The sequence below is a fragment of the Ovis aries genome, chromosome 15 (assembly GCF_016772045.2).
Source record: "Ovis aries strain OAR_USU_Benz2616 breed Rambouillet chromosome 15, ARS-UI_Ramb_v3.0, whole genome shotgun sequence".
Lineage (NCBI taxonomy): Eukaryota > Metazoa > Chordata > Mammalia > Artiodactyla > Bovidae > Ovis > Ovis aries.
This window is the reverse complement of record NC_056068.1, coordinates 62531150-62557318: the sequence shown is the minus strand read 5'-3', so window position 1 is coordinate 62557318 and position 26169 is coordinate 62531150. Positions and strand designations below refer to the sequence as shown.

The window sequence follows — 26169 nt, the reverse complement described above, 5'->3', positions numbered from 1 at the left end:
ATTCTTCAAGAGGTGGGAATACCAGACCACCTGACCTGCCTCTTGAGAAATCTGTATGCCGGTCAGGAAGCAACAGTTAGAACTGGACATGGAACAACAGACTGGTTTCAAATAGGAAAAGGAGTATGTCAAGGCTGTATATTGTTACCCTGCTTATTTAACGTCTGTGCAGAGTACATCATGAGAAACGCTGGGCTGGAAGAAACACAAGCTGGAATCAAGATTGCCGGGAGAAATATCAATAATGTCAGATATGCAGATGACACCGCCCTTATGGCAGAAAGTGAAGAGGAACTAAAAAGCCTCTTGATGCAAGTGAAAGTGGAGAGTGAAAAAGTTGGCTTAAAAGCTCAACATTCAGAAAGCAAAGATCATGGCATCTGGTCCCATCACTTCATGGGAAATAGATGGGGAAACAGTGTCAGACTTTATTTTTCTGGGCTCCAAAATCACTGCGGATGGTGATTGCAGCCATGAAATTAAGACGCTTACTCTTTGGAAGAAAAGTTATGACCAACCTAGATAGCATATTCAAAAGCAGAAACATTACTTTGCCGACTAAGGTCCGTCTAGTCAAGGCTATGGTTTTTCCAGTAGTCATGTATGGATGAGAGTTGGACTGTGAAGAAAGCTGAGAGCCGAAGGATTGATGCTTTTGAACTGTGGTGTTGGAGAAGATTCTTGAGAGTCCCTTGGACTGCAAGGAGATCCAACCAGTCCATTCTGAAGATCAGCCCTGGGATTTCTTTGGAAGGAATGATGCTAAAGTTCAAACTCCAGTACTTTGGCCACCTCATGTGAAGAGTTGACTCATTGAAAAAGACTGATGCTGGGAGGGATTGGGGGCAGGAGGAGAAGGGGATGACAGAGGATGAGATGGCTGGTGGCATCACTAACTCGATGGACGTGAGTCTGAGTGAACTGGGAGTTGGTGATGAACAGGGAGGCCTGGAGTGGTGCAATTCATGGGGTCGCAAAGAGTCGGACATGACTGAGCGACTGAACTGAACTGATGATGCTAAGCATCTTTTCATGTACCTGTTGGCCATTTGCATTTCCTCTTCGGAAAAATCTCTCTTCTGTTTTTCTGTCCTAAATGGAGGCATTTTCTATTGGTTAATGACAGAAAGATCTGAGAATTTCTGATATCAAAACAAAACTCAAAGCACTATCAAAAGTTTTTAGAATTTAAACCTAACTTTGTTTATCAGGTAGATTGCTGTACAAAAGTACATAATTATGCTAAGTATATTTTTAAATATTTAACTTAAAGATGTTTTCATGTAAATCTAGTAAACAGTAATCTTTCGAAAAAGAGAAATAGACTAGTAGAATGACCAAAGTGATGTTCACATGTTCTTGTGCTAGTTTCACCAATAATGGAATTTGAATATGATCATCCACATAACCTTTGCTTTTTCTCAAATGAGGCCAGTTGTAATAACAACATTGCTCTTTCTGGTAATTTGGTTTACATAGCTCTGTTCAAAGAAGATGTAATGAAGTTTATATTCTTTTGGTTTGTAATTTTGTTAATTGGTATGATATATGAGTATCTGGAATGTCTAGATGCTTTCTTTTCAGTCCTTGGAAAACCATTTAGTAGGTATTATTATTTTTGTTTAAAAATGAAAACTCTGATGATGGGAGAGATTCAGTGGTTGATAAAGGGTGATCAAATTCTTTTCACTTTACCACACTGCTTCTCCAAAGTAGAGTGGTATTTTTAAAGATTGAATGATGTTTTAAAAATGAGATACCTGCTAATGGTAATGCTACCAGTGTAGGCTCTATGTACAGAGTGGCTGTCAAAGAATATTTGATTGAATTAAGTGAATGACAGTAGCAATGTATTCAAGGCCATAGAGTCTTCCTATATTAATCAGAAGGGTCTTTTTGTACATATGTATTTTGAACTTACACTAATTGAAGTAATAAATAATTGATGAATGAAAGATACAAGATCAATTTATGTAAGAAAAAATTTAAGAATTTTTGTTTACATTTTTACACACATATAGACAATTTTTACTCAAATGCATAAATGAAATCATATACATGAAATACAGTCTCTTTTTTCTTGTCTCTATTCCTCCACCCATAGAACTCTATCTACCATAATCATATTAGCTTTTTTTTTAGAATGGATTATATTATACATATTTTAACCTTTTTTCATTCAATAAAATCTTGTGGACATTCCCCCAAATTACTTATTATAGCCCTAATTTGTTTTATATGGACATAGAAAGTTCCGTGATGTGGATGCACCATGATTATTAATTTAGACCACTTCTGTTTTGGGGGACATTTATTTTGTTAAAGATTTTGCTGCTGCAAAGTTTGCAGGAAATAACTTTGTATAAACCCATTTTTGTCCTGGTGTTTTTATTTCTTTGGGGTAGGTCCCAGAAGTAAAATTGCTGTGTTAAAAAATGTGTAATTTTTATTTGAGTAGCTTTTCCCAGTGGTTTTCTGTAAAGGCCATAACAATATTTCCTACAGCAATGGATGAAGTCACTAATTCTCATTGCTTTGGTAGTGTTAATACCCTCTGAAGCTTTTACTGTTCTGATGGGTATAAAGTGATATTTTACTATTTTAATTTGTATTTCCTATTTTGGAAATTTGTGTGTGGTACCATATTAATTTTAACCATTTACATTTTCTCTTCTGAGAATTGCCTATTCAGATTCTTTGCCAATTTTCCCAATGAGTAGTTTTGGTTTTCCTGGCCAGTTGTAAGAACTGTATATAATCTGCCATCTACATCTGGAAGTCTGGTGACTTGAATTCATCTTACTTCATTCCCACTCTCAACTTATTTATTTGTACTGAGGCAAGCAGTTGGATGAAAGGAAATCTCAGTTTCTACAGAAGTCTTGAAAGACAGGGCTGGTGGAGCGCCTAAGACAAGGAATAAGAAACTGACTCAGAAACACTTGGCACCCTAGATGTTGACATCAGCCTGGACTCCAGGAAACCAAAAAGGAGCTGAATTGGCAAGCTGAGTCCTCCTTACTCTTGTGTAAAGACGTCTCTGTTTTTTTGTCAAAAGACTACCATCAACCAACTTGCTGTCTACACCTGCTACACAGCTGTTGTGGTAGAGAGGGTCAACTACTACACTGGGACTGCCAACTCTGAGCTCAGGGAATAGATGGAAAAAATAACTGCATGTCTAAGGATCCAGCAACAAGAAAGGAACACAAACTGTTGGGACAGGCCCCCAACAAAAAGCTTTTGAAGGAGAGAGACAATAACTTGAAAAAAATAACAGGAACACAGTGAGATTGAAAGTGCAGTATTTAAAAAACAAAAAATCTTTGGCACTAAAAATGCTAATTTTTGAACTAACTACAACAATAGGTCAAATGGAGGAAAATGATAACACAGAGACTTAAATTTGTGGCCTGGAGAATCTAGTGGAAGAAATATTTTTAAAACTAAAGCCAAAGGCAAAGAAAGGATAAAAACAACAGATTTTGAGGACAGAAGGAGAACTAATATGTATAATAGGGGTTCAAGAAGGAAAAAAAGGAATAGATTGAAGAGAGGCAGTAATTTTAAAAAGACATCCTTGAGCTGAAATAGGCATGATTCTAGCTTCAAGGGGCATGTTGAGTCCCAAGCAGAATTCGTGGTAATAATAATAAATAATGGGACTTTCCTGGTATTTCAGTGGCTAAGATACTGTGTTCCCAATGCAGGGTGGGGGTGGGGGGTGGAGGCTGAGTTCCATTTCTGATCAGGGAACCAGATCCCACATGCAAAACTAAGAGTTATCATGCCCCAACTAAACAGACCTGGCACATGCAAATAAATATTTTTAAAAATAATTAAAATGTCATACCAATTACTAAGTTCCCATTCTTCTAGGCAGTGTTTTAAAGGCTTTACATTTATTAACTTGTTGAATCCTTACAACAGCCCTACAAAATAGGTGCTATTATCCCCCCTAATTCAGACAAGGGGAAAAAGGTTAACTATTACAGTCAGAAAGTGAACCCAAGAGATCTGACTCCAGAGCTCTGACTGACTGCCTCAAAGTGCAAAGACTGTTTAAGCAAATCCTGTTACAATTTATGATCTCTGAAGATGAAGGGTGAAATCCAGAGAGAAAGAGAGCAAGAAATCAGCAAAAGAAAAAGACCATCACCAGAGTTCTGATCTGTAGTACCTTAAGCTAGAAAGCTGTGGGAAATTTTATACATACTACTAATTGGAAAGGACCACAAGCCAATTTCACTAACCAAATTATTCACGTATCAGGCTGATAGAAAGATTTGCTGATATATCACAATTGAACCACTAACCCCACCTATCATCTAATGAAAATATTCAAAGGGAAATCTAATAGTATTTAACCCTTGTCTTCACACATGTCACTCCTACCTGGAATAAATCTTCCCTTTATCAGTCTAACAACTCATTCTTCTTTTTTAATTAAAGTATAATTGAGTTACAGTTTTGTGTTAGTTTCAACTACATAGCAATGTGATTCAGTTGTATGTGTAAGCATATATTTCAGATTATTTTCTGTATTAGATTATAAGATGTTGAGTATCGTTCCCTGTGCTATACAGTAAACCCCTGTTGCTTATCTGTTTTATGTATAGTCATTTGTTGATCCCATACTCCTAATTTATTCATCTTATCTTCCCTTTCCCCATTGGTAATCATAAGTTTATTTTCTATGTCTCTGAGTCTATTTCTGTTTTGTGTATAGATTCATTTGTATTATTTTTTTAGATGCTACATATCAGTGACATAATATTCACCTTTTCTGACTTACTTCACTTAGTATAATATTCTCTAGGTCTATCCACATTGCTGCAAATGGCCATATTGCATTCTATTTCATGCCTAAGTAATATTCCATTGTGTGTGTACACATATATGTGTGTGTGTGTACACACACACACCACATCATCTTAAGCCAGTTATTTGTTGATAGGCACTTGGGTTGCTTTCATATCTTGGCTGTTGTTAATAGTGCTGCTGTGAACATCAGTGTGTATGCATCTTTTCAAATTAGAGTTTCATTTTTTCCAAATATATGCCCAAGATTATGATTGCTAGATCATATGGTAGCTCTATTTTTAGTTTTTTAAGGGACCTCCATACTGTTCTGCATAGTAGCTGCACCAATTTACATTCCCACCAACAGTGTAGGAGGTTTCCCTTTTCTCCGTATGCCCTCCAGCATTTATTATTTGTAGACTTTTTGAGATAGCCATTCTGACCTGACACCTCATTCCTAATATCTTAACTTCTTCTAGACAATCTTTTGCAGTCCCCTAAGCCTGAGTTTTATTCTCTTCTTAAATGCTCCCATAGCACCCTGTAGTTCCCTCACCTTGGCACTTGTTTCCCCTGTAAAATTGTAAGCTCTCTGAGGACAGAGACAGACTATGCATGTTTTGTTCACTGTGATATCCCCAGTATAGCAGGTTGACTGAGTGATTAAAATTTGTGTGGTCAAAATTAGCAAATCTTTTTTGCTACCCTACTCAGACTGTTTTAGTAGTAGTTCTTCAGGGAAAGTAAAGTTTTGTTTTTAATAGATCTATTCAAAGCTCTATTCAAATATGTCTTGTTTGTATTTCTTTATTCATCTTGTGACTGTTTAACAAAATTTTTAGTTCGCAAAATTTCAACATATTGAATGTATAATATTTTTTACATATAAAATTAATTTATGTAAGGCATATTTACAATGCATGTTATCCATGTTGGATTCAGACTTCTATTATTTGTTATTTTTGATAGGCAGAATTAATAGGAAAGTATAGAAATGAATTTACAAGTGTAATCAAAACACTCAGATAGTGTTTTAATACTCTAAAAATAGTGTTAATTCTATTTTTTTTTCTTCTGTTTCTCTGCAGATTAAAGCTAAAAATTATGACAAGGTAGAAAAGGTGAGTCCTCTTAAATACACTTTGAATTTTATGCTGAAGTTCAATTTAGGACTTAACATTTGTGAGGCGAATACAGTAAAATGTTAATAATTACTGAATCTAGCTAGTGATTATATGAGCTTCCTAGGTGGCTCAGTGGAAAAGAATCTGCCTGCCAATGCAGGAGATGGAAGAGATGCGAGTTCAGTCCCTGTTTCCGGATGATCCCCTGGAGAAGGAAGTGGCAACCCACTCCAGTAATCTTGCTTGGGAAATCCCATGAACAGAGGAGCCTGGCAGGCTACAGTCCATGGAGCTGGACTTGACTTAGCGACATAACAACAAAGTGATTATATAGGAGTTCATTGTACTTATTCGTGTGCTTGAAAATGTTCATAATAAAATTTTGGAAAAGAAAGTAATTATATTCTCCTGACCAAAATTATGAGAATGATTTTGATTATGTAAACAAACTAGACAGAGTTGTTATTTGTCATTTATTTGTAAGAAGTTAAATTCATGAAAGGACTTCCCTGATGGCTCAGATGGTAAAGCGCCTGTCTACAATGCAGGAGACCCGGGTTCGATCCCTGGGTCGGGAACATCCCCTGGAGAAGGAAATGGCAATCCACTCCAGTACTATTGCCTGGAAAATCCCATGGACAGAGGAGTTGAATTTGTTTCTTTAATGTTTCGTTTCAGCTGGGTACATGGGAAATCTATTTAACTGTGGATTCTCATATTTTACTGTATTTACAGCTATTTCAGAGATGCCTTATGAAGGTTTTGCACATTGATTTATGGAAGTGTTATCTTTCATATGTCCGAGAAACCAAGGGTAAACTACCGAGTTACAAGTAAGTTAAATCGGGATCTTAAGAATGCAAGTCATGTCCTAATTTATTCATCTCCTCTCGCAACTCTTAACTCTAGAGGATGAAGAAATTTAAAGATTTGAAAAATCAGGATTCTCTGAGAAGTTAGTAAAACATGGGGAAAACCACTTTAAAGAAAATCACTGGCATTAGATTTATTCTGGAGAGTTGAATCATCCAAGCCCCTCTTCTGTATTGAAACACTGTACTTTTGCAGCTCCAGATCACTTTGTTCACAGGCTTGTTAACTTAATAAAAGGCATCTTATTGTCCTGGCACCACTCTTGGCAGGTTCCATTTGTAATGTGCTTTTTAACTATTCGAAGGCACCTTTGACCATGGTATTGTTGTGTAATTGACCTCCCCACTAGGATGTACCCTCACCTATCTATCTTTGTTGAATATAAATAATGGACCTTCTCAAATGCTCTTTTTGTATGTAACAAATAGGCAAATTATTTCTCAGAATTCTTTGTTTTCTTTTCTTCCTTATTGTTAGTCTTATATTGAACAAGTTCTTTCTCCCTAAATTTTATTTCAGAGCTAATAGATCTTCAGCCATAACTTACCTTCTTAATCAATGAATCAGATATTTCCCCATATAAGATTAGTCAGTTTGAAGGTTATAAAATTATATAAAACATGGCCCCTATCTTTGATAAGCTTACAAGTAGTAGGTAAAAGAAACAAAGTATATAAATTAATGACATTAACAAGCTAAACACAAAAGAACAGTGTATACTTGCAAAGATGTCATTACATTTTGTTTTTATAAAAGATTTAAATGTTGTTCTGATCCTATGAATGGAAGTTATGATTATGTTTTAGTTATAGATACATTTTAATAGTTTTTCTAAAAAGTATCTTTCACATTTATTTCAGAGAAAAGATGGCTCAAGCATATGACTTTGCACTGGATAAAATTGGAATGGAAATTATGTCTTACCAGGTAGAGTTAAAATTTTCTAATACATACACAATAAATTTGAAACTACTAAGAAAAATACTAACATTTTCTTTTATTTCTTAGATTTGGGTGGATTACATCAACTTCTTAAAAGGCGTGTAAGTATTTACATAGCTTTATTTTCTGTGTGAACACAGATTTAGCTATAATATAATTGATGGCATTTCTCATCCAATACCAGGGAAGCTGTTGGATCTTATGCAGAAAATCAGAGAATAACAGCTGTTCGAAGAGTTTATCAACGAGGTTGTGTTAATCCAATGATCAACATTGAACAACTGTGGAGAGACTATAACAAGTATGAAGAGGTAAATTAGGACAGAGTAGTTTATTATTATGACAAAGTGATTTTAATTTTCATGCGTTGTGGGTTTGTAGCCTTTCTAATATTAGGTATCTGGGTATCAGTGCTGCATACGTTTGTTTTCATGTTGATTGTAATGAAAGGACCATTCCTAATGTTTTGAGAATCTCATATTACTGTTATTTTTTAGAGAATACTGTAGGAGAATTATAATCCTTACAAAACTATTTTTATTCAGTGCTAAACTATATCCACACAGTCATACACATACATGTTGCCACTGACTCTTACGAAAGGGTTCCTTTTTAGTTACTTTTCTAGTCGTCGTGATGAGTTGCAATGCACCTCTTTCACCTAGTTACAGTGATGTGATTATTGCCTTGCAGTTGCGAGATGTGGAACTGTGGTCCAACATCTTTGTTTCATAAGCAAGTGATTTATTAGTATTTTATTTATTTATTTTTGGCTGTGCTGTGTCTTTGTTACTGCACAGGCTTTTCTCTAGTTGCAGCGAGCAGAGGCTATGCTCAGGCTTCTCACTGCAGTGACTTCCCTTGTGGCAGAGTGCAGGCTCAAGGGCAGGTGGGCTCAGAAGTTGTAGCTCCCCAGCTCTGGAGCACAGCGTTAATAGTTGTAGTGCAGGGGTTTAATTGCTTTGAGGAATGTGGGATCTTCCCAGATCAGGAATCGAACCAGCGTCTCCATTGTGAGGCAGGTTCTTCACTATTGAGCCACCTAGGAAGCCCCCAAAGAACTTTTAAATTCAATGTGGCTTTTACCTATGAATACTTATGTTGGAATTAAAACTGAGAAAATTTCAAGATATTTATTAATTCGTTTAAAGTTTATAGTTATAGACTCCTTACATTTTTAACATAAATAGTATTAAACTGTATTTCCCAAAATAAGAAAAAAACTCCGTGAGAAAAGGGGCCTTATTTCATATTTTTGCAAATCTCTGGTATCTATCTTAGTAGAGGACAGATTTTCATTTCTGCTTCTACATTCTATCTGGTATCATATTGAATGTCATATAACTTCTGAAAAACTCCTGTATATTTGTGAGAGGGGCAAATCATGTCTCAGTGATATATGAAAATTGTTTTGATCTTACGGACCCTCTGAAAGGGTCTTGGGGAACAGGAATCTTTGGACTACTCTTTGAGAACTACTAGGCATGAATGAAATTGTGCAGACCTAGTTAGAAAAAGGCTTTTAGAACTAAGCCATGGCTATTCACCCAGCTGAATCTGTACATTACATCATTCTTTATTAGTAAAATTTTATGTGAAATAATTGACCCTTTCCAAATCATTCCCTATCTTTGAAGCTTACTGCCATCTCATAACATATAGGCAGGTCCTCCTTGTTTTCTTAAGCATATAAAGTGATCAAACCTTTATTTTACTAACCAAAAAACCTCTCAAAATAAATAATTGAAAGTTATTTAGCAAATGAATAAACTGTATTATCCTAATATTAACATACAGTTAATTTTAAAATAATGTACATTTTCTTTTTTTTCTCTTAGGGTATCAATATTCATTTAGCTAAAAAAATGATTGAAGATCGGAGTAGAGATTACATGAATGCTAGGCGGGTAGCAAAGGTATGGAATTCCATCAGGCTGCTTACTATAATGTTTGTTATGAGTATGTTATTTACACAGGGACTTTTCCCATCTGGTATTACTCAATATGTTTAATCATCGGCAATCTTAACTAATAACAGTTAATTACATTGTCTGAACAGATGATGTATTTGATATTTAAAGTGAAATACCTCTTAACGGACTTGTGAAGGGATAAAATAGAATAAATCAAGTTTGGAAGAAATTATTTTTTAAAACAGAGAAACAGGTTGTAGAGACAAAGTTCTACATAGAATTAATCAAGTAGTTGTTATCCATCCCTCCTATCTGCTCATACATATCTGAATACTGTACTACTCTCTGGTCTAATGACATTGCTCTCAGGGACAGAGTTTTGTCTTGTGTACATTCCTTTCCGCTCAGTGAAACTGTTAGAAGTTAGGGAAAATAGCCTAATACTATGAACTATTGAAGTTTTAAAAGAAAGTTTCTCAGAGATGGCAATAATGATGCCACCAGATCATCAGTCATGTTGATCTGTCAATCTCTCTGTCTTGAGAATGACTTTCTGTATCACCTACAGAGAGGGCCCAGGACTGTTCTCTTCACCTTATCCTGGGAACCTGTTATTGGGTGATTAATCTTTTATCTTTCTCCCTGCTCTTAAATAGTTTTTAGGTTATATTAACAAAGTAGTAACTAAGATCATGGCATCTGGTCCCATCACTTCATGGGAAATAGATGGGGAAACAGTGGGAACAGTGTCAGACTTTATTTTGGGGGGCTCCAAAATCACTGCAGATGGTGATTGCAGCCGTGATATTAAAAGACGCTTACTCCTTGGAAGGAAAGTTATGACCAACCTAGATAGCATATTGAAAAGCAGAGACATTACTTTGCCAACAAAGGTCCATCTAGTCAAGGCTATGGTTTTTCCAGTGGTCACATATGGATGTGAAAGTCGGACTGTGAAGAAAGCTGAGCGCTGAAGAATTGATGCTTTTGAACTGTGGTGTTGGAGAAGACTCTTGAGAGTCCCTTGGACTGCAGGGAGATCCAACCAGTCCATTCTAAAGGAGATCAGTCCTGGATGTTCTTTGGAAGGACTGATGCTGAAGCTGAAACTCCAGTACTTTGGCCACCTCATGTGAAGAGTTGACTCATTGGAAAAGACTGATGCTGGGAGGGATTGGGAGCAGGAGAAGGGGACGACAGAGGATGAGATGGCTTGATGGCATCACCGACTCAATGCACATGAGTTTGGGTGAACTCCAGGAGTTGGTGATGGACAGGGAGACCTGGCATGCTGCAGTTCATGGGGTTGCAAAGAGTCGGCCATGACTGAGCGACTGAACTGAACTGAACTGTGAACAAAGTAGTATTTGGGGGGCGAAAGGCATTTTGAACAAAATATTCCAAACTGATCAACTCCATTCCATATATTAGTTATTCTTCAGCTTACCACAGAATTCTAAATGCTTATTGTCTAGGAATATGAGACAGTAATGAAAGGTTTGGACCGCAATGCTCCCTCAGTGCCTCCTCAGAATACTCCTCAAGAAGCTCAGCAGGTGGATATGTGGAAGAAGTACATACAGTGGGAAAAGAGCAACCCTCTTCGTACAGAAGATCAGACCCTGATAACTAAAAGAGGTAACAAGATTAGCTCTCCTGAGACTCCAATTACATGTATGTTAGGCCACTTGATATTATCCTATAGGTTACCAAGGCTGGTTTTTTAATCTCCAGGCTTTTTTCCTCTTATGTTTCTCAGACTCAGTAATTTCTATAGATGTCTCCATGTTCACTGGCCTTTATTTTATCATGTACAGTATGCTGGTGAGCCCATCTGGTGAATTCTTCATTTCAAATATTCTACTTTCCAGTTCCATAAATTTCCATTCTAGGAATTTTTATATGTATTACAGTTTTCCTTTTTCTGTTGAGATTCCATGGCCATTACCATCTTTCTCTTTTTATCCTTGAATATATTTAAAATAGTTATAAAACATTTGTCTGCTAATTCCAACATCTGTGCCATTGAGGAGTTGATTTCTTCTTGACTATAGGTCACTTTTTTTTTTTTTTTTTTTTTGTCAGAAGTCTGGACATTTAAAAAAAAATTTCTGGACATTGTACAGCTGTGTAAATGATACATAGTAAAGACTAGATTCTATTATCTTCCTCTGAAGAATGTTGGGTTTTATTTTAGCAGGGAGTTAGATTACTGGCAGATCTTCTCGACTTTGTGGAGGCTTGGCTTTACGGTGTTAGGATGAGCCTGTGTTAGTGGCCTTTATCTCACAGTAAATCTTAGTCCTGGGATATATAGTCTTTACTCTTAAGACAATGGAAAGTTCAAGGTGTTTACTCAGAATCCCTTAACCTGATGGGAGTCAGAATCCAAACATGGTCTCCATTACAGTGAATGGGCAGCTGATGAGATATCACTCCAGCTCTTTCAGCTCTTCTTTCTGCTCTGGCTCTTTGTATTTTTTCCTGTGGATGTCTATTTTAGAGTCAGTTAAAATTTTGAGGGCATTTATGTCCAGATTTTCAGCCTCCACCTTCTGTGATTCTCTTTTGGGGGATTTCTCTCCTTAATTTCTGGTTGTTCTTCTAACCCAAAACTCCATGTCACTTACCTCAAGCTGGTAAAACTTCAGCATTTGACTTGAGTTCTAGCTATCCCAGAACAACACACACAGGGCTGTGTATTTGAGGGGAATAGCATATTAAATACATGTCTACAATTTTTTAAAATTCCAGTTTTTAGAGCTCAGGCCTCTCTGGTTTTTCTTTTGGTCATTCTCTGGTGCCTTCAAATTGTTGCCTTTTGTATTGTTCAGTTGATGATTTTTTTTTTCCCCACAAGAGTTAGTCTTATACAGACTACTCTGCCACTGCTAGCACTAGACTTTGGAATTTAAAAAGACTCCTTAATCTTGCCTTGTTCTCTTAGCCGAGCAAGTACTATTTCCTTTGCCTGCACCATTTTTGTATCTACTCCTGTCCTTCCTGCCTCTACTTACACTTACACTCTCATCTGACCAAATTCTATCCCTTCTTCAGGTTTCACTTAGATGTCAGTTCCTTAGTGAAGCCTTTCTTGAGTCTCTAAACTATGTGAAGTCCTGCTGCTGTAAGTTAAGAGTACACTGTACTTTCTCATCATGCTTATTTTCACAATTGTTTTCTTAATATCAATCTTCCCAAAATATTGCAGACTTCTTGAATATAGGAAGTCTTAGTCACTGGTATATTCACAGTGTCTTTCACATACCTTAGCATATAGTTTGGAGAAGGCAATGGCACCCCACTGCAGTACTCTTGCCTGGAAAATCCCATGGATGGAGGAGCCTGGTAGGCTGCAGTCCATGGGATCGCTGAGGGTCGGACACGACTGAGCGACTTCACTTTCACTTTTCACTTTCATGCTTTGGAGAAGGAAATGGCAGCCCACTCCAGTGTTCTTGCCTGGAGAATCCCAGGGACGGGGGAGCCTGGTGGGCTGCTGTCTATGGGGTCATGCAGAGTCAGACACGACTGAAGTGACTTAGCAGCAGCAGCAGCATATAGTTGGTACTCAATAAATATTAATTTAATAAATGATAAATGAATGGGTTTGGGTGGATGATAATAATCACTAAAGTTTTTTATTTCTAATTATCATTCATTATTGAGGGCCCTGTCTTAGCCTAAAAATTTAGTTGTGATACTTATCTGGATAGTTTTATAAATAATGTTTATTCTAATTAAATGTTGCAAATGTCTTCTCTTAGTTATGTTTGCTTATGAACAGTGCCTGCTGGTACTGGGCCATCACCCTGATATTTGGTATGAAGCTGCCCAATATCTTGAGCAATCAAGTAAACTGTTAGCAGAGAAGGGGGTGAGTATTCATTTTTTTTCCCTCTTTTTGGTCTTTTCATGGTTTCGATATAGCAATAATTTATTAAAAGTATAACACTGAAATTTGGTAATAATGTGTAAGAATTGAAAACTTTAGTGACCCTCTTATGTGATTAGACTACTTTAGAATTAAAACATGGTGGCTCTTCTTTAATGTATTAAAGTAATGAATCACTTAGAGTACTTACATAATTCTTTTTTATGTTGAAATAATGGAAGAAGTCTTAGGAATTTTTTTAAGAATCCAGAAATGCATGTATGTCCATAGGTATATACATATGATGAGTCTGTGTTTTATTCTCTTTCAGCTACATTAAACTTACTGTAAGTGAGCTTTCTTTTTTCTCTCCTAGGATATGAATAATGCCAAATTATTTAGTGATGAAGCTGCTAATATATATGAAAGAGCCATAAGCACTTTATTAAAGAAGAATATGCTTCTTTATTTTGCATATGCAGATTATGAAGAGGTAAGTTAAAATATTGAGAACTTTCTTATAATTGGATTTTTTAATTGCAGCACTGAGTTTTTTTTCCTAGCTGCTTCTTCACCAGGCATATTGCTTTTTGAAGACAGAGATAATGCAAACTGAACAGTTATTAGTCCTTTGCTCATTATATATTTATGCTCAAAGCAGGTGCCTTTGTGGGATGCAGCCTCTGGATTCCTCAGAGCTCAAATCCTGCTTGTTTATGAGTATATATTTATATCCACTTCTTCTCTACCATCTTAGAGTCGCATGAAGTATGAGAAAGTTCACAGTATATATAACAGACTTCTGGCAATTGAGGATATTGATCCCACCTTGGTAAGTAACTTTATAAATCTCTTTCCCACCTTTGCAGTCTGCTTTTATAGAAAAGTTTTTTTAATCTATATAAAGTAAATTTACTGTTTTTGTTGAATTGTTAGTTCTATGAATCTTGACTAATAACATAGTCATGGGACAACCATCACAATTAAAATATAAAACACTTAAATCACCCCACAGAAATTCCCTCATGTGACCCCCTTATAGTCAACCCTTCCCTGTCTCCCAGTCCCTGACAATGACTGAGGTATTGCCCTATTTTTCTTTTTTTAAGTACAGAAGTATGAAACAGCTACAGTGGGGCTTTTTCTAACACCTTCCTCGTGAGCATAGTTTGAATGCTATGTAATTGTTGCTTAATAATTTTTTTTTTTTTAAGTAAATAGAGGCAAGAGAAACCAACATTCTAGGAAGCAGTTGGACAGGAACTCACTTTATCCTGAAGTCTACTCTGTAATAGTGGTTTTCAAAGCCACTATTTTTGCAAAAGTACAGTGGAACTCTTTCAGTGGGAGAAGTGGACAGGCCAATGCATGGGGCTCTAGACCCTCTGCCTAAAGTCAACTCCAGATCTATTCTTTTTTTGTTTGTTTACCTTGGGGTTCCACTGCTTGCATTTAGTCATCTTTTTAAAATTCGTTTAGCAGCCTGCATCTGTGCTATGCACTGTGCTAGATTCCAGCAGTATAATGACAAATAAGTTAAATTTCATTCCTCAAGTAACTCAGAGTTCATTCATCTGGGCAGCGAGGTTTGGCATCATCAAAACTGGGCCAATCAGGAGCCTACTCAATAGTCACCCTGTGTGTAGTCCAGAGACCGTTGTTCATCGAATAAATATTGCATACTCATTATGTGTTAAGTACTCTGTTAGTGCAAAGTATAAAATGATTCCGTTTATCAATGAAGTTACATTATATGTTCTTTAGAAAATAGAGTAGTGGGCTTTTAAAGCAATAAATCAAGAAATTTTAGTATTTTCTAGTATTTTCACTTTTATTCCTTCTTAAGGTTTAATTAGCATGTTTGGAATTAGATGATTGTAATGATTATAAAACCTTGGGAATACACTAAAAAATCACAGAATTATACATTTAAAGGGTGAATTTTGTGCTATGTGAGTTATATCTCAATTTTTAAAAATTAATTTGCATGCATCTTTAATATCAGAAAAAAATTGCTTATGGATTTAAATAGTGCAATATCTATAAAGTTATTGACACTTTTCAATTTCTCAGGTATTCAAATTGCTTTCTTATACAGCAAAACATGTTAGTATAGAAGTATGGTGAGCCTGTATTAGGTGCCACAGGCATCACATTCTATCTAACCTATAGAAAACAAATACTTCTTTTACATAGGTATATATCCAATATATGAAATTTGCAAGAAGAGCTGAAGGGATCAAATCTGGAAGAATGATATTTAAAAAAGCAAGAGAAGATACCAGAACCCGCCACCATGTCTATGTTACTGCAGCACTCATGGAATATTACTGTAGTAAGGTAAGTCCTGTAATAAAATATAAAGATAGAATAATTTCCTTTATCTGAGATAAATTAATTAAAAGAAAGGCAATCCTAGTTTCTGTCATTAAACTTTAATTCATCTGTATCATAAAGGAGACCTAAGTGTATCTATGTAAAATTACATGGAGCATCATTCATATCCCCTCTGCCTGCTAATTTATACCTTATTAAACTCCATGTTTCTGAATCTAAATCCCCTGAATGGTATTTAGTGCTGCAGTTTTTACATGATTTTAATATCCATTGTAATTCTTAATGTACTTAGTCATATTTAAATGTAGTTTTAATATTCTTTGAGTATCTTATCTGATGGAAATCAGTACTTTGCTTTCTTTATTTCTAGGACAAATCTGTTGCCTTTAAGATTTTTGAGCTGGGGCTAAAGAAATATGGAGACATTCCAGAATATGTCCTGGCCTATATTGACTATCTTTCTCACCTCAATGGTAAGTACAGTCTAGATCTGTATTGGTTAATATTAAACCATCAGTGTCATTCTTTGATATTATGTTCCTGGAATTTTTCCCTCTGCAGAATGATCTTTAATTCTGCAGCACAGTCCCAACAGTAGTAGAGAATGAAGCCACAAATCTCAAGCCACGAAAACTCAAAGATGCCCAAGTAAAATCCTTTGAGGCTACTGGGGAAAAGATTTCAAAAAGAAACATTATGTTTATGAGCATCTTTATCTTTATTTTTTTATTTTGTTGTAATAATAATAATGGCAATCCTTTATTGTGTTCCTACCTTACACCAGGCACAAGGCTAGAGAATTCGTATATGTATGTATATATCTCATTTAGTCAACTCAACCACACCACAATCCAGGATATGTAATTTCTTGACTAAAAATGATCTGGTATAAAAACTGATTTAAGAAAGAAATATAAAAAATTATGTGTCATGTAAATAATTAGATGTAAACTTAGATATCACAGGTGTATATTAATGATTTTAATGATATTTTAGAAAAAATAACATTCTGTCTGCCTAAATAGTAGAAAAGAATAAAACTTAAAAACATGACTTTGTATTTCAACTTAGTGATTCTACTCTCTGGAAGAGGACTTAACTCCAGAAAGTGAGTCAGTGGAGCATTTAATTAAAAAGAAATTTCTTGTATGAAGTGAATGTTCCTCACCAGTTTTATATTCTTTTGCTTCATTTTTTAGAATAGTTACTAGTATGTATAATATTTTTTACTGTAAAATTGAGGCTGGAATCTGATGTCAGCTTTGTTGTTGTTTAGTCACCTCATCGTGTCTGACTCTTTTGTAAGTCCATGGACTGTAGCCTGCCAGGCTCCTCCGTTCATGGAATTCTCCAGGCAAGAATACTGGAGTGGGTTGCCATTTCCTTCTCCAGGAAATCTTCCCAACCCAGGGACTGAACCCACATCTCCTGCACTGCAGGTGGATTCTTTATTGCTGAGCCACCAGGGAAGCCCAGTGTCCACCACCCCATCCACCTATTCAGTACCTTTTGTTTAGTATGGTCTGGCTTCTAGTTACAGGTCCATTACTCAGTTAACAATGAGCCAAATCAGTTCACTTCATCTTTTTGAACCTCAAACTTCCTCGTATATAAATACTGGTTGTGATAATACTTAGACCCCTCTGCGTAAGATTTTTGTGAGGATTCAATGAGATAATGCTTTGTTGAATTATAGAACTAAATTTTTAAAAAATATTTAAAATTTTTTTTAATATCCTAGAGGACAATAATACTCGAGTTTTGTTTGAACGAGTTTTAACATCTGGAAGCCTTCCTCCTGAGAAATCTGGGTAAGCCACTGTGAAAACTTCCTGGTCAGGTTCTAATGGCAGCTTTAATACTTGAACTGTAGTTGCTGGTATGAATGTTTGCTTGTTGTGAGTCTTAAGTTTCAGTAGAAATTCCCCTTCTCTTTTTAAGTTTCATTTACAAATGGCTGCCTGCAATATTTTCATACTTGTTTTAAGATTTGTTAAAAAAATTTTTTTTGCATACTGACTAGGATTATTTTGAGAGATGCCTTAACAATTTGTCATTAAATATTTTAATATATCTTTCTCTATATCCCTACAAATTGATATGGACAAATTAGGGCAGAGTTCTGAAATTTTTGTTATCTCTTTTTCAAAAGCAAAGACTCTTACAGAGTGAAAGTTTGTTTGACAGGTTACATCGCTGATTCATGGTCTTGACTCAGTCATACCAGAGGGACACATGGTACAGTGGCACAGTGAGAGCAGTAAGGCTTTGGAGTCTTGGGTTCAAATTCCAGCTCAGTCAGCTATACCTTGGGCAGGTTTCCTGACTTTCCCAATTCTTACTTTCTTGTTGAGTAGCAATAATGTCTCCCAGTATAGAAGTTTCGTGATAGTCCCCTACCTAGCATAAAATAGGAAGTCACTGTATTACTTTAGTACAGAGGTGCTTACTGACATTTTAAGTAGAGTCTCAGAGAATTAATTTTGGCTGTTAAAACAGTGGTGAGGCACTAATTTGTCCCCAGTGATCCCTATTAATGGGAAAAAATAGAGAACAATCATGTTAGATTTTGAAATATATTTTTATTCATACATTGTACAAAGAATGTATTCTACATTTTAATTCATACCACTACAAAATGGTGAAGTCATATCATTCAGGAGTAATTGGAAATCTAGGTTCCTTTTCAACTCTTCCCCACCTAGAGTTAGTTTACTGTCTCTAGGATAAATGTCTCATTGACCACAAATGATAGGAAGTAGGCTAAATAAGAAAAAACTAAAAAAACAAAAAACAAAAACACGTTAAATATGAAAGTATTTAGGGTGAAAGGTTATGATGACTATAATTCACTTTCAGATACTTAAGTGAAAACATGGGGAAGCAAATGTAGCAAAATATTAATGATGACTGAATCTAGGTAATGGAATATAGGTACTCATTATACTACTCTATGTTTGGAAGTTTAGAAATCTTTGTAATAAAAAAAAAATAGATTCTTATAATTTTAAAAAGGGGAAGGAAGGGGAAGGAACTGGAAGATTTTTGTAAGTCCCAAACCCAGGATAGTGAAGTATTGATTATATTTATTTTCTTACAGAGAAATCTGGGCCCGATTTCTAGCTTTTGAAAGTAATATCGGTGATCTAGCTAGCATACTCAAAGTGGAGAAAAGACGGTTTACAGCATTCAAAGAAGAGTATGAAGGCAAAGAAACAGCTTTACTGGTAGACAGATACAAGTTCATGGATTTATATCCTTGCTCTGCAAGTGAACTAAAAGCACTTGGGTATAAGGTATGTACTTGGGCTCACGATGTGTGTGATGTCTTTACTTTCCCAATGTTTTAGAATAGTTCATGGACAAATTTTAAAGTAAATTCCGAAATTGAAATTAGTCTAGTTTTAGAATAGATTTGCAGAATACAAAAAGTTCAGGGATTTTCCTTGGGTTTGTGAAATATTATCAACAGTAATGAACAAAATGAGAATTAAAATGAGATTTAACAAACTTTATTCTTTCCTTGAAATTGTCAATGCCTTATTTCTTACATTTTGTGGGCAGGTGGAAAATCTGAATGTCACTTAGGTTAGTTTTTCTCTAACAGTTCTTAAAACTGAGGAGTGTGTTTTGACAGGAGATCTTAAACCAAATGTAATTCCTGATATTTATGTTGTAGATATAATGAAGAAACTTTATAGCTTGGTAAATCCATAAATTTCTTTGAAGTGTTTATATCTTGAAACAGGGCTCCTTCAGTGGAGGCCTTTAGGAAATTATTTCATCAGCCAAAAATTTCGTTCCATTTCTGGAACAAAACTGGAACAAACTTTTTCGTCAACTCAACAGCTTATCTAGGAATGGAACTCCTCTATTTGGACTTCTGCACCATTAAGAAAACAGATCTGGGACCTGAACTTATTCAGGCCAAAAGGAAAGATTAATAGCCTGGAAATAGCCCTTGGTGAGAAAACAATTGCTCTATCATTGCCTGGTTTTTCTGTGTCAGGTGAACAAAGACCAGATGAAAATCCAAGGGGAAGCGATATCCACATGAGTCCTGGATTGATTGGTCTCCTTAAGCCAGCCAGCTAGGATGTTCTCACCATCATTCTTCATTTCCTCACTGCCCTCTTTTAGCCTGAGTCTCACTGGTCTTGTGTCTGAACCAGATTAAAATAAACTTCAGACCTTTTCATTAATGGAAGCTCCAGTTGTATGCCAGCCCCATATTCCTATTCTGAACTAGGGTTACTGCTCAAGGTTGAGGGGATTCTGCTCCTGGTTTAACAAATTCTTAATGAAAAGCCAAAGGCATTTTTAAGACTGTTTTGTGGAATCTTTAGACTATTTCAACTTTGCCAAGTTGAAAATGGAAATTAAGGAAGTTAATGAAAATATCTTCATGAATTTTCCATCTTGTATTTCTGTTTATATTCTGTGTATTTGGGAAGGATCATTATGCTTTTGTGTGTGGCACATAAGTGAGAGTGGGAAAGAGAGGAATAAAAGCAATTCTCAGTGGGTGTCCTCATTTAGATTTGCCACCAACTGCATAAGAGCAAGTTTTGAGAACATGAAATTCTCTTATATCCCTTGATGCTGGCAAAAGAGGCTCTCTCAGAGTTGCCCTCAGCCCTGGCAGGCATTGCTGGGACACTGAGAAGAAGACAGAATGGGTGAGGTCAGAGAGGCCCGTGCTCTCAGCTCCTCTGTCTGCCTCCTAGCCATTTAACCTTGGAGATAGCAGAACCTCTTTGAGCGTTAGTCCCTTCTGTAAAATGGAGGTGATCCTATCTACCTCCTCAAAGAGTGAATGAACGGCAAAAATTGACAAATGTGGTTACTCAACAAACATTCCTTCTCCCCTCTAACAGTATGTTGGGAATAATTTTTCATTTCATTAGCAAAATCTTATGAACTAACGTTAAGTGATAAGCTTTGTTAGGTTTCATGAAAGAGCACCTTACTTAATCAGCTTCTTCACTTAGAGAACTTGATGGATGATGTTCAGTTTTAGTGGAAAGGAGATATCAGAAAATATCTAAAACTGCAGATTTTCTTCCAAATTACCCCACCTCTACCTGGTATCTATTACCTACCAGGTATATATATCTACCCGGTATGTATTACCTACAAAAGGATCCTACAGATGTCCCACCTGGTGACACTGAGTCTAATGACTCTTTACATTTGTCAGTCTTCACTGTCATGGAAGTTCTTGCTTTTCTTTCTCCATTCTCGCTATGGTTTTAACCGAGTTATTTAGTGTATCCTCAGGAGTGTAGAATTGCACAGTTCTACTCTTAAGTCCCTTTTTCAGGTTTAGGATTCTTCTGTTCTGCATTTTCAGGATGTCTCCCGTGCTAAGCTAGCAGCTATAATTCCAGACCCAGTTGTAGCTCCTTCTATAGTGCCTGTTCTGAAAGATGAAGTGGATAGAAAACCAGAATACCCTAAACCAGACACTCAGCAGATGATTCCATTTCAGCCACGACATTTAGCACGTAAGCCATGACTTTAGATCCAGTACTGAGACCTCAGTTTGTTTGTTGGTTTAATCCAGAGGTGTGTGGGGGTTGGAGGGGGCAAATTAATGTGACCTTTCCATTATAGGTTAATAATTAGACTCAGGGTCAATAATGACAAGTGATTTGGCTATAATCTTTGAATCAAGATGAGTTTAAAATGTCTTAAACAAAAAACTTCACTGATCCAGATTGCAGTAATGCATTTGGCAGTGATACGTAAGAGAGTTTTCTGAAATGCCACTACATACAGGTTACCTGCACAGCTGGAAGCTTACTTTGGTGATATTTGGTATTGTTTATACTTACTAATATGTAGTAGTCTCTGAATTCTATTTGAACAAGGCCCTTACAATGACAGATGTTACTGTATAACTGACTTTATGGGCTTGCTGAAAAAATGACTTGTGAGGCTTAGACATGATCTTTGACAAAAACTGACTAACTCAGGTTCTGGGTCATCTTATGCACAGTCACTTGTTTACTTTTCTGCCCCTCAGTGGCCATGAGGTTGAGACTGCATTCACTGTCTCACCCACTTGAGTTTGGTCAAACATATAAAACACTAAAAACATTTTAAGGTGTCCAGAACAAAGACTTTTTGTACATAGTAATTTATGTACAAATTACTTATGTTAGTTATTACATGTATAGACATTTCTTCCGCCCCATTCCTATATTCCTTTCTCTTACAGCTCCAGGCTTACACCCTGTCCCTGGTGGAGTGTTCCCAGTGCCACCTGCAGCAGTTGTTTTAATGAAACTTCTCCCTCCTCCTATTTGTTTCCAGGTTTGTTCACCATTTTCATGACAGATATTTGCTCTACGGGTAAATGTAGTAATTATGTACTTTTTCTCTTTTATCATGGTAAATACAAAGTGGGGCTATTTTAACTCATCAGATTACTGGGGATTAAGTTTTCTTTGTGTCAAAATAGGGTCCTTTTGTACAAGTGGATGAACTAATGGAAATTTTCCGAAGATGCAAGATACCAAATAGTAAGTGATGAGGCTCCATTTTTAGAGTGGAATTCACATTATTGTCTCCAAGATAGGAGAGATCGCCACTGAAGTTTCCAAAACCAGCTAGCCACCTTGCAGCAGTGCAGTGACACCTCGCAGGGGTCCAAACCCTCTTTGGTACAGAGAGGCCAGTTCATGTTCTAATTCTACTAAGAAAAATATCATAAAAAGCTTTTCTATTCATGTGAACATGCACTATCAGATATTGCTTATGAAAACTTTATTAATTTTAACCTTAGTTTTTTGTCTTTATTTAGTATCAGTGGTACTATCTCAGAATTTGCTAATAGGAGGCTACAAAATGATAAAGTATCCAAAGTAGTACATATGTATTCCTTCACAGCATACTTTTTAAAAAAAAATTGGGCTAGAGTTACTTTACAATGTTGTGTTAGTTTCTGCTGTATAACCAAGTGAATGACACAGTAGCATACTTGTCAACACCCTCCAGTAGTCCTTCTGTTTTGCTTCAATAGCAGTTGAAGAAGCTGTGAGGATCATTACCGGAGGAGCCCCAGAGCTAGCTGTAGAAGGCAATGGCCCAGTGGAAAGTAATGCAGTGCTCACGAAGGCTGTCAAAAGGCCCAACGAGGATTCAGATGAAGATGAGGAAAAGGGAGCTGTGGTTCCTCCCGTCCATGACATTTACAGAGCAAGGCAGCAGAAGCGAATTCGGTGAAGCAGGTGTAGCTCCTGCCTCGGAAGAAAACTCTTATCCTTTTGCCTCTAAGTCATATGTTTAAAGAGACAATGCTTTGTTACAAGGTTCTTGGAAACAAAGTTGTATTGTCATTGGTGCCTCTATCATATGGTTCTCGAGAACAACCAACCAATCTACGTGAATTTTAGGGTTTGGAACAGACCTATGCTCTAAGCAGAATTAGGTTTTCAAAAAAGTGTGAGAACAGTACTAAGTGGCAGAACCACATTTGTTCCTGCTTCAAGGGTGTCTTGTATGTACCACTTGAAGATTTGTGGGTTTTCAACAGTTTTATTTTTAAAACTGGATGGCTTATGATTGTAAAGCATTTTATCACATTTTCTGAAAACAGCTGTTTTTGGTTTGCTTATGTAGAGTCCTGCCTTATTGTTCGTTTTATTTATGGCAGAATGTATGGAATCGGTTTTGTAGTTTAACATTTTAAAACAATCCTTTAAAAAATAAAAGGATCTCAAAAAAAGTCCTGTCTCCTGGTGCTGCTTTCCTTCACATTTGAAATAGCAGCTTATGTTATTTAGCCAATACAGTTTAAAAAGAAATGTCAACAATACAAGAAAAGTCACCTTGTATTTACCATATATACAACTATTGTCCTTTCCTGGTCTTTTTTTGCTACTGTTTGGAAACGTGAAGGATCCATTTTTAAGAGGTAAATTAAACATTTTAGAAATCCTCAAATATGAATGCATTTTCCCCAAATTAAATCTGAGGGAGACTGAGATATTTTATCTTTCGTCTCTCTTAAAAGTGACATAAGTGTGGGTGTTCCTTTAATCACTCACTCACTGTCTTGCTCTCACATGTATTTCAGTGTTCAAGAACTTTTTTTTCAAGCGCTAAACAAAGATAGCATTAAAGAAAAACTATTGGCTGGCTGCACTGGCCCTCTGCGATGGTCCAGTGTGTGGAGTGTGTTTCGCTCTGAATAAATCCACTTCTTAACCTATCAAAAAAAAAATTAAACTGTGGCCAAGTAACCAAAAACTGATTACAGTGAGCAAAAATTTATTCTTAAAAAGTAAGTCCGAAGAATTGTTTTGCTCTTTGTTAGGAGCATTACCTCCTCTAGGCTCATTTTTAGGAAACTAGACCAAAAACAAGTTGAGCCCTGAGGCTTGTGCTTGTGATTCAGAATAAAGGCTAAAAATAAGGGACCGCCCCCCACAAAGAAAAGAGGAAAAGTAGTAAGGCTATAAAGGGACAATCTTACATACTAGGTACACAATTTAGAATTTGAATTCAACTGTGATTTAATTTCAGCTTCAAATATTTCTACAAATGAAGAAAAGTTATATCAGTTTCTCATATAAATTATATGTAGCAAGGTTATACTTACCTAAGTTGATCAAAAGTGTGTATCCAGTATTTTACCAATAAAGCTGAGTAAAATTTCCTTTAAAAAGTCAGCTCTACCTCAGATTTTGTTAAGTATCATTTTTAAGCTGTGTGGGTTTTCTTTTTAATATCATGGTTATCAACAATACAATCTGAAAGGCACAAGTAGTACCATATAGCAGACTTTAAAATAGAGAGAGAGATGGAATCTTTCCTGGAGTGCTATCATTGGGTAGTGTATTAAAGAAGACAAACTGATTTCAAATACCTGTAATGGTCTGTAAGAGTGTGTCCATATGAGCAAACAAAGCCATATGATTATGCAAGGAAAATGAGCCTTTTTTTTTTTTTTTTAAGCATTGTAACAAGAAAACACACATACATGCCCCTACCTACCTTGGTGAAAAGTGCTACTAAGAACTGTTGCTGCTGCTAAGTCACATCAGTCGTGTCCGAGTCTGTGTGACCCCATAGACGACAGCCCAACAGGCTCCTCTGTCCCTGGGATTCTCCAGGCAAGAACACTGGAGTGGGTTGCCATTGCCTTCTCTGGGGACTAAGGACTGTTAAGGCCATTTATATGTATTATAATTGCTCCTACTGCATTTATTTCTAAGATTTTTTTTCCCCTAGAAATTATATGACATTTAAACTTCAAATAAATTATTAAGAAGAAAACTTTCTGAATATTCTATATATATATGTATGTGTATATATATGTAGAACTTAATGTTCTGTCTATATATATACCTTTTGGTTTTTAGTGTGATTCTGTGTGAATGTTTGATAATTCCTTCATCTAACATCAAGTAGCATGATGTTAGAAACCTGAACTCACTTTTGGAACTCTACGTGCAGACTCCTGTGGTATATATAGCCAATCCTACATGTCCAAGTATTCATATATCCATATTGCTGGAAGCAGAGAAATTACCAAAAGATATTCATATCTTTCCTCTTCATAAAAACAATGATAGCATCTCCCCACAATTCTAGAACTGGATAAAATTTAAGGACCATACATCCTTCCTAAACAAAAATCAGTCAAACTCTGGCTTTTAGCACTAAATTTCAAACAAGAGGTTTTATCTATGTAGCCACATAAAGTAAAAGGTTACAGCTCAAGTAAATATAAACGTGATCAAATTGTACTACTGGAAAAGAACGAAAATATAAAACCACTTTTGTCAGCATGCTGACCTTGGGGGATAATTATGAATTTATTTGGTAATTTTATAATCCTCTACTGGCATATACTTAACATGTAAAACTAAGAGTTGATGTGCATGATAGTAAAATTAAAATCACCATGTTCATAAATTTTGGTTTTTACATTTCAATTCCCAAAGCAAACTTCATTAAAGTTGGTAGTTCTTACTTGACTGTGATGTTCAGCAAGTGCAGTTATATTTTATTTAATACAAATTTCAGAATTCTTGAATGGTTAATTCATGGCAGGTTAACAAAACTCAGTTACCATATTACTGATTTTGGTAAAACTTTAAATATTTAACAGAAGTTAGCTTATCAGCTCTGGGAATAAAAGTTAAAAAAACCAATTCCTTGTACTAAATTTTCTTCCCTGTCCAAGACATGACCAAATTTCTGCTTTGAGCCCACAGCAGGCAGTACTTTAGAAAGCAGAGGCAATGAGAATGCGAAAGAAAAAAAAGTGTTACTTTGATTTTAAGGTTGC

General features: G+C 36.0%; 1 protein-coding gene across 4 annotated transcripts in view; it reads left to right on the top strand.

Annotated features, from left to right (window-relative positions):
• The window catches only part of CSTF3 (cleavage stimulation factor subunit 3), a 67963-nt gene extending 43867 nt beyond the window's left edge, over window positions 1-24096 (top strand). For 3 of the 4 annotated variants that reach the window (XM_004016384.6, XM_042233326.2, XM_042233328.2), the window contains 18 exons: window positions 5892-5924; window positions 6663-6760; window positions 7661-7727; window positions 7809-7843; window positions 7927-8053; window positions 9581-9658; window positions 11131-11293; window positions 13423-13532; window positions 13906-14022; window positions 14287-14361; window positions 15726-15869; window positions 16237-16339; window positions 17608-17677; window positions 18967-19162; window positions 21220-21373; window positions 22090-22184; window positions 22333-22393; window positions 22894-24096. In XM_004016384.6, the coding sequence (XP_004016433.1) occupies window positions 5892-5924; window positions 6663-6760; window positions 7661-7727; window positions 7809-7843; window positions 7927-8053; window positions 9581-9658; window positions 11131-11293; window positions 13423-13532; window positions 13906-14022; window positions 14287-14361; window positions 15726-15869; window positions 16237-16339; window positions 17608-17677; window positions 18967-19162; window positions 21220-21373; window positions 22090-22184; window positions 22333-22393; window positions 22894-23096 (1929 nt within the window). In that variant the 3' untranslated portion in view covers window positions 23097-24096. The remainder of the gene's footprint in view (window positions 1-5891; window positions 5925-6662; window positions 6761-7660; window positions 7728-7808; window positions 7844-7926; window positions 8054-9580; window positions 9659-11130; window positions 11294-13422; window positions 13533-13905; window positions 14023-14286; window positions 14362-15725; window positions 15870-16236; window positions 16340-17607; window positions 17678-18966; window positions 19163-21219; window positions 21374-22089; window positions 22185-22332; window positions 22394-22893) is intronic. The other variant, XM_042233327.2, reaches the window with a different exon arrangement.
• The last annotated feature ends 2073 nt before the right edge of the window (window positions 24097-26169 follow it).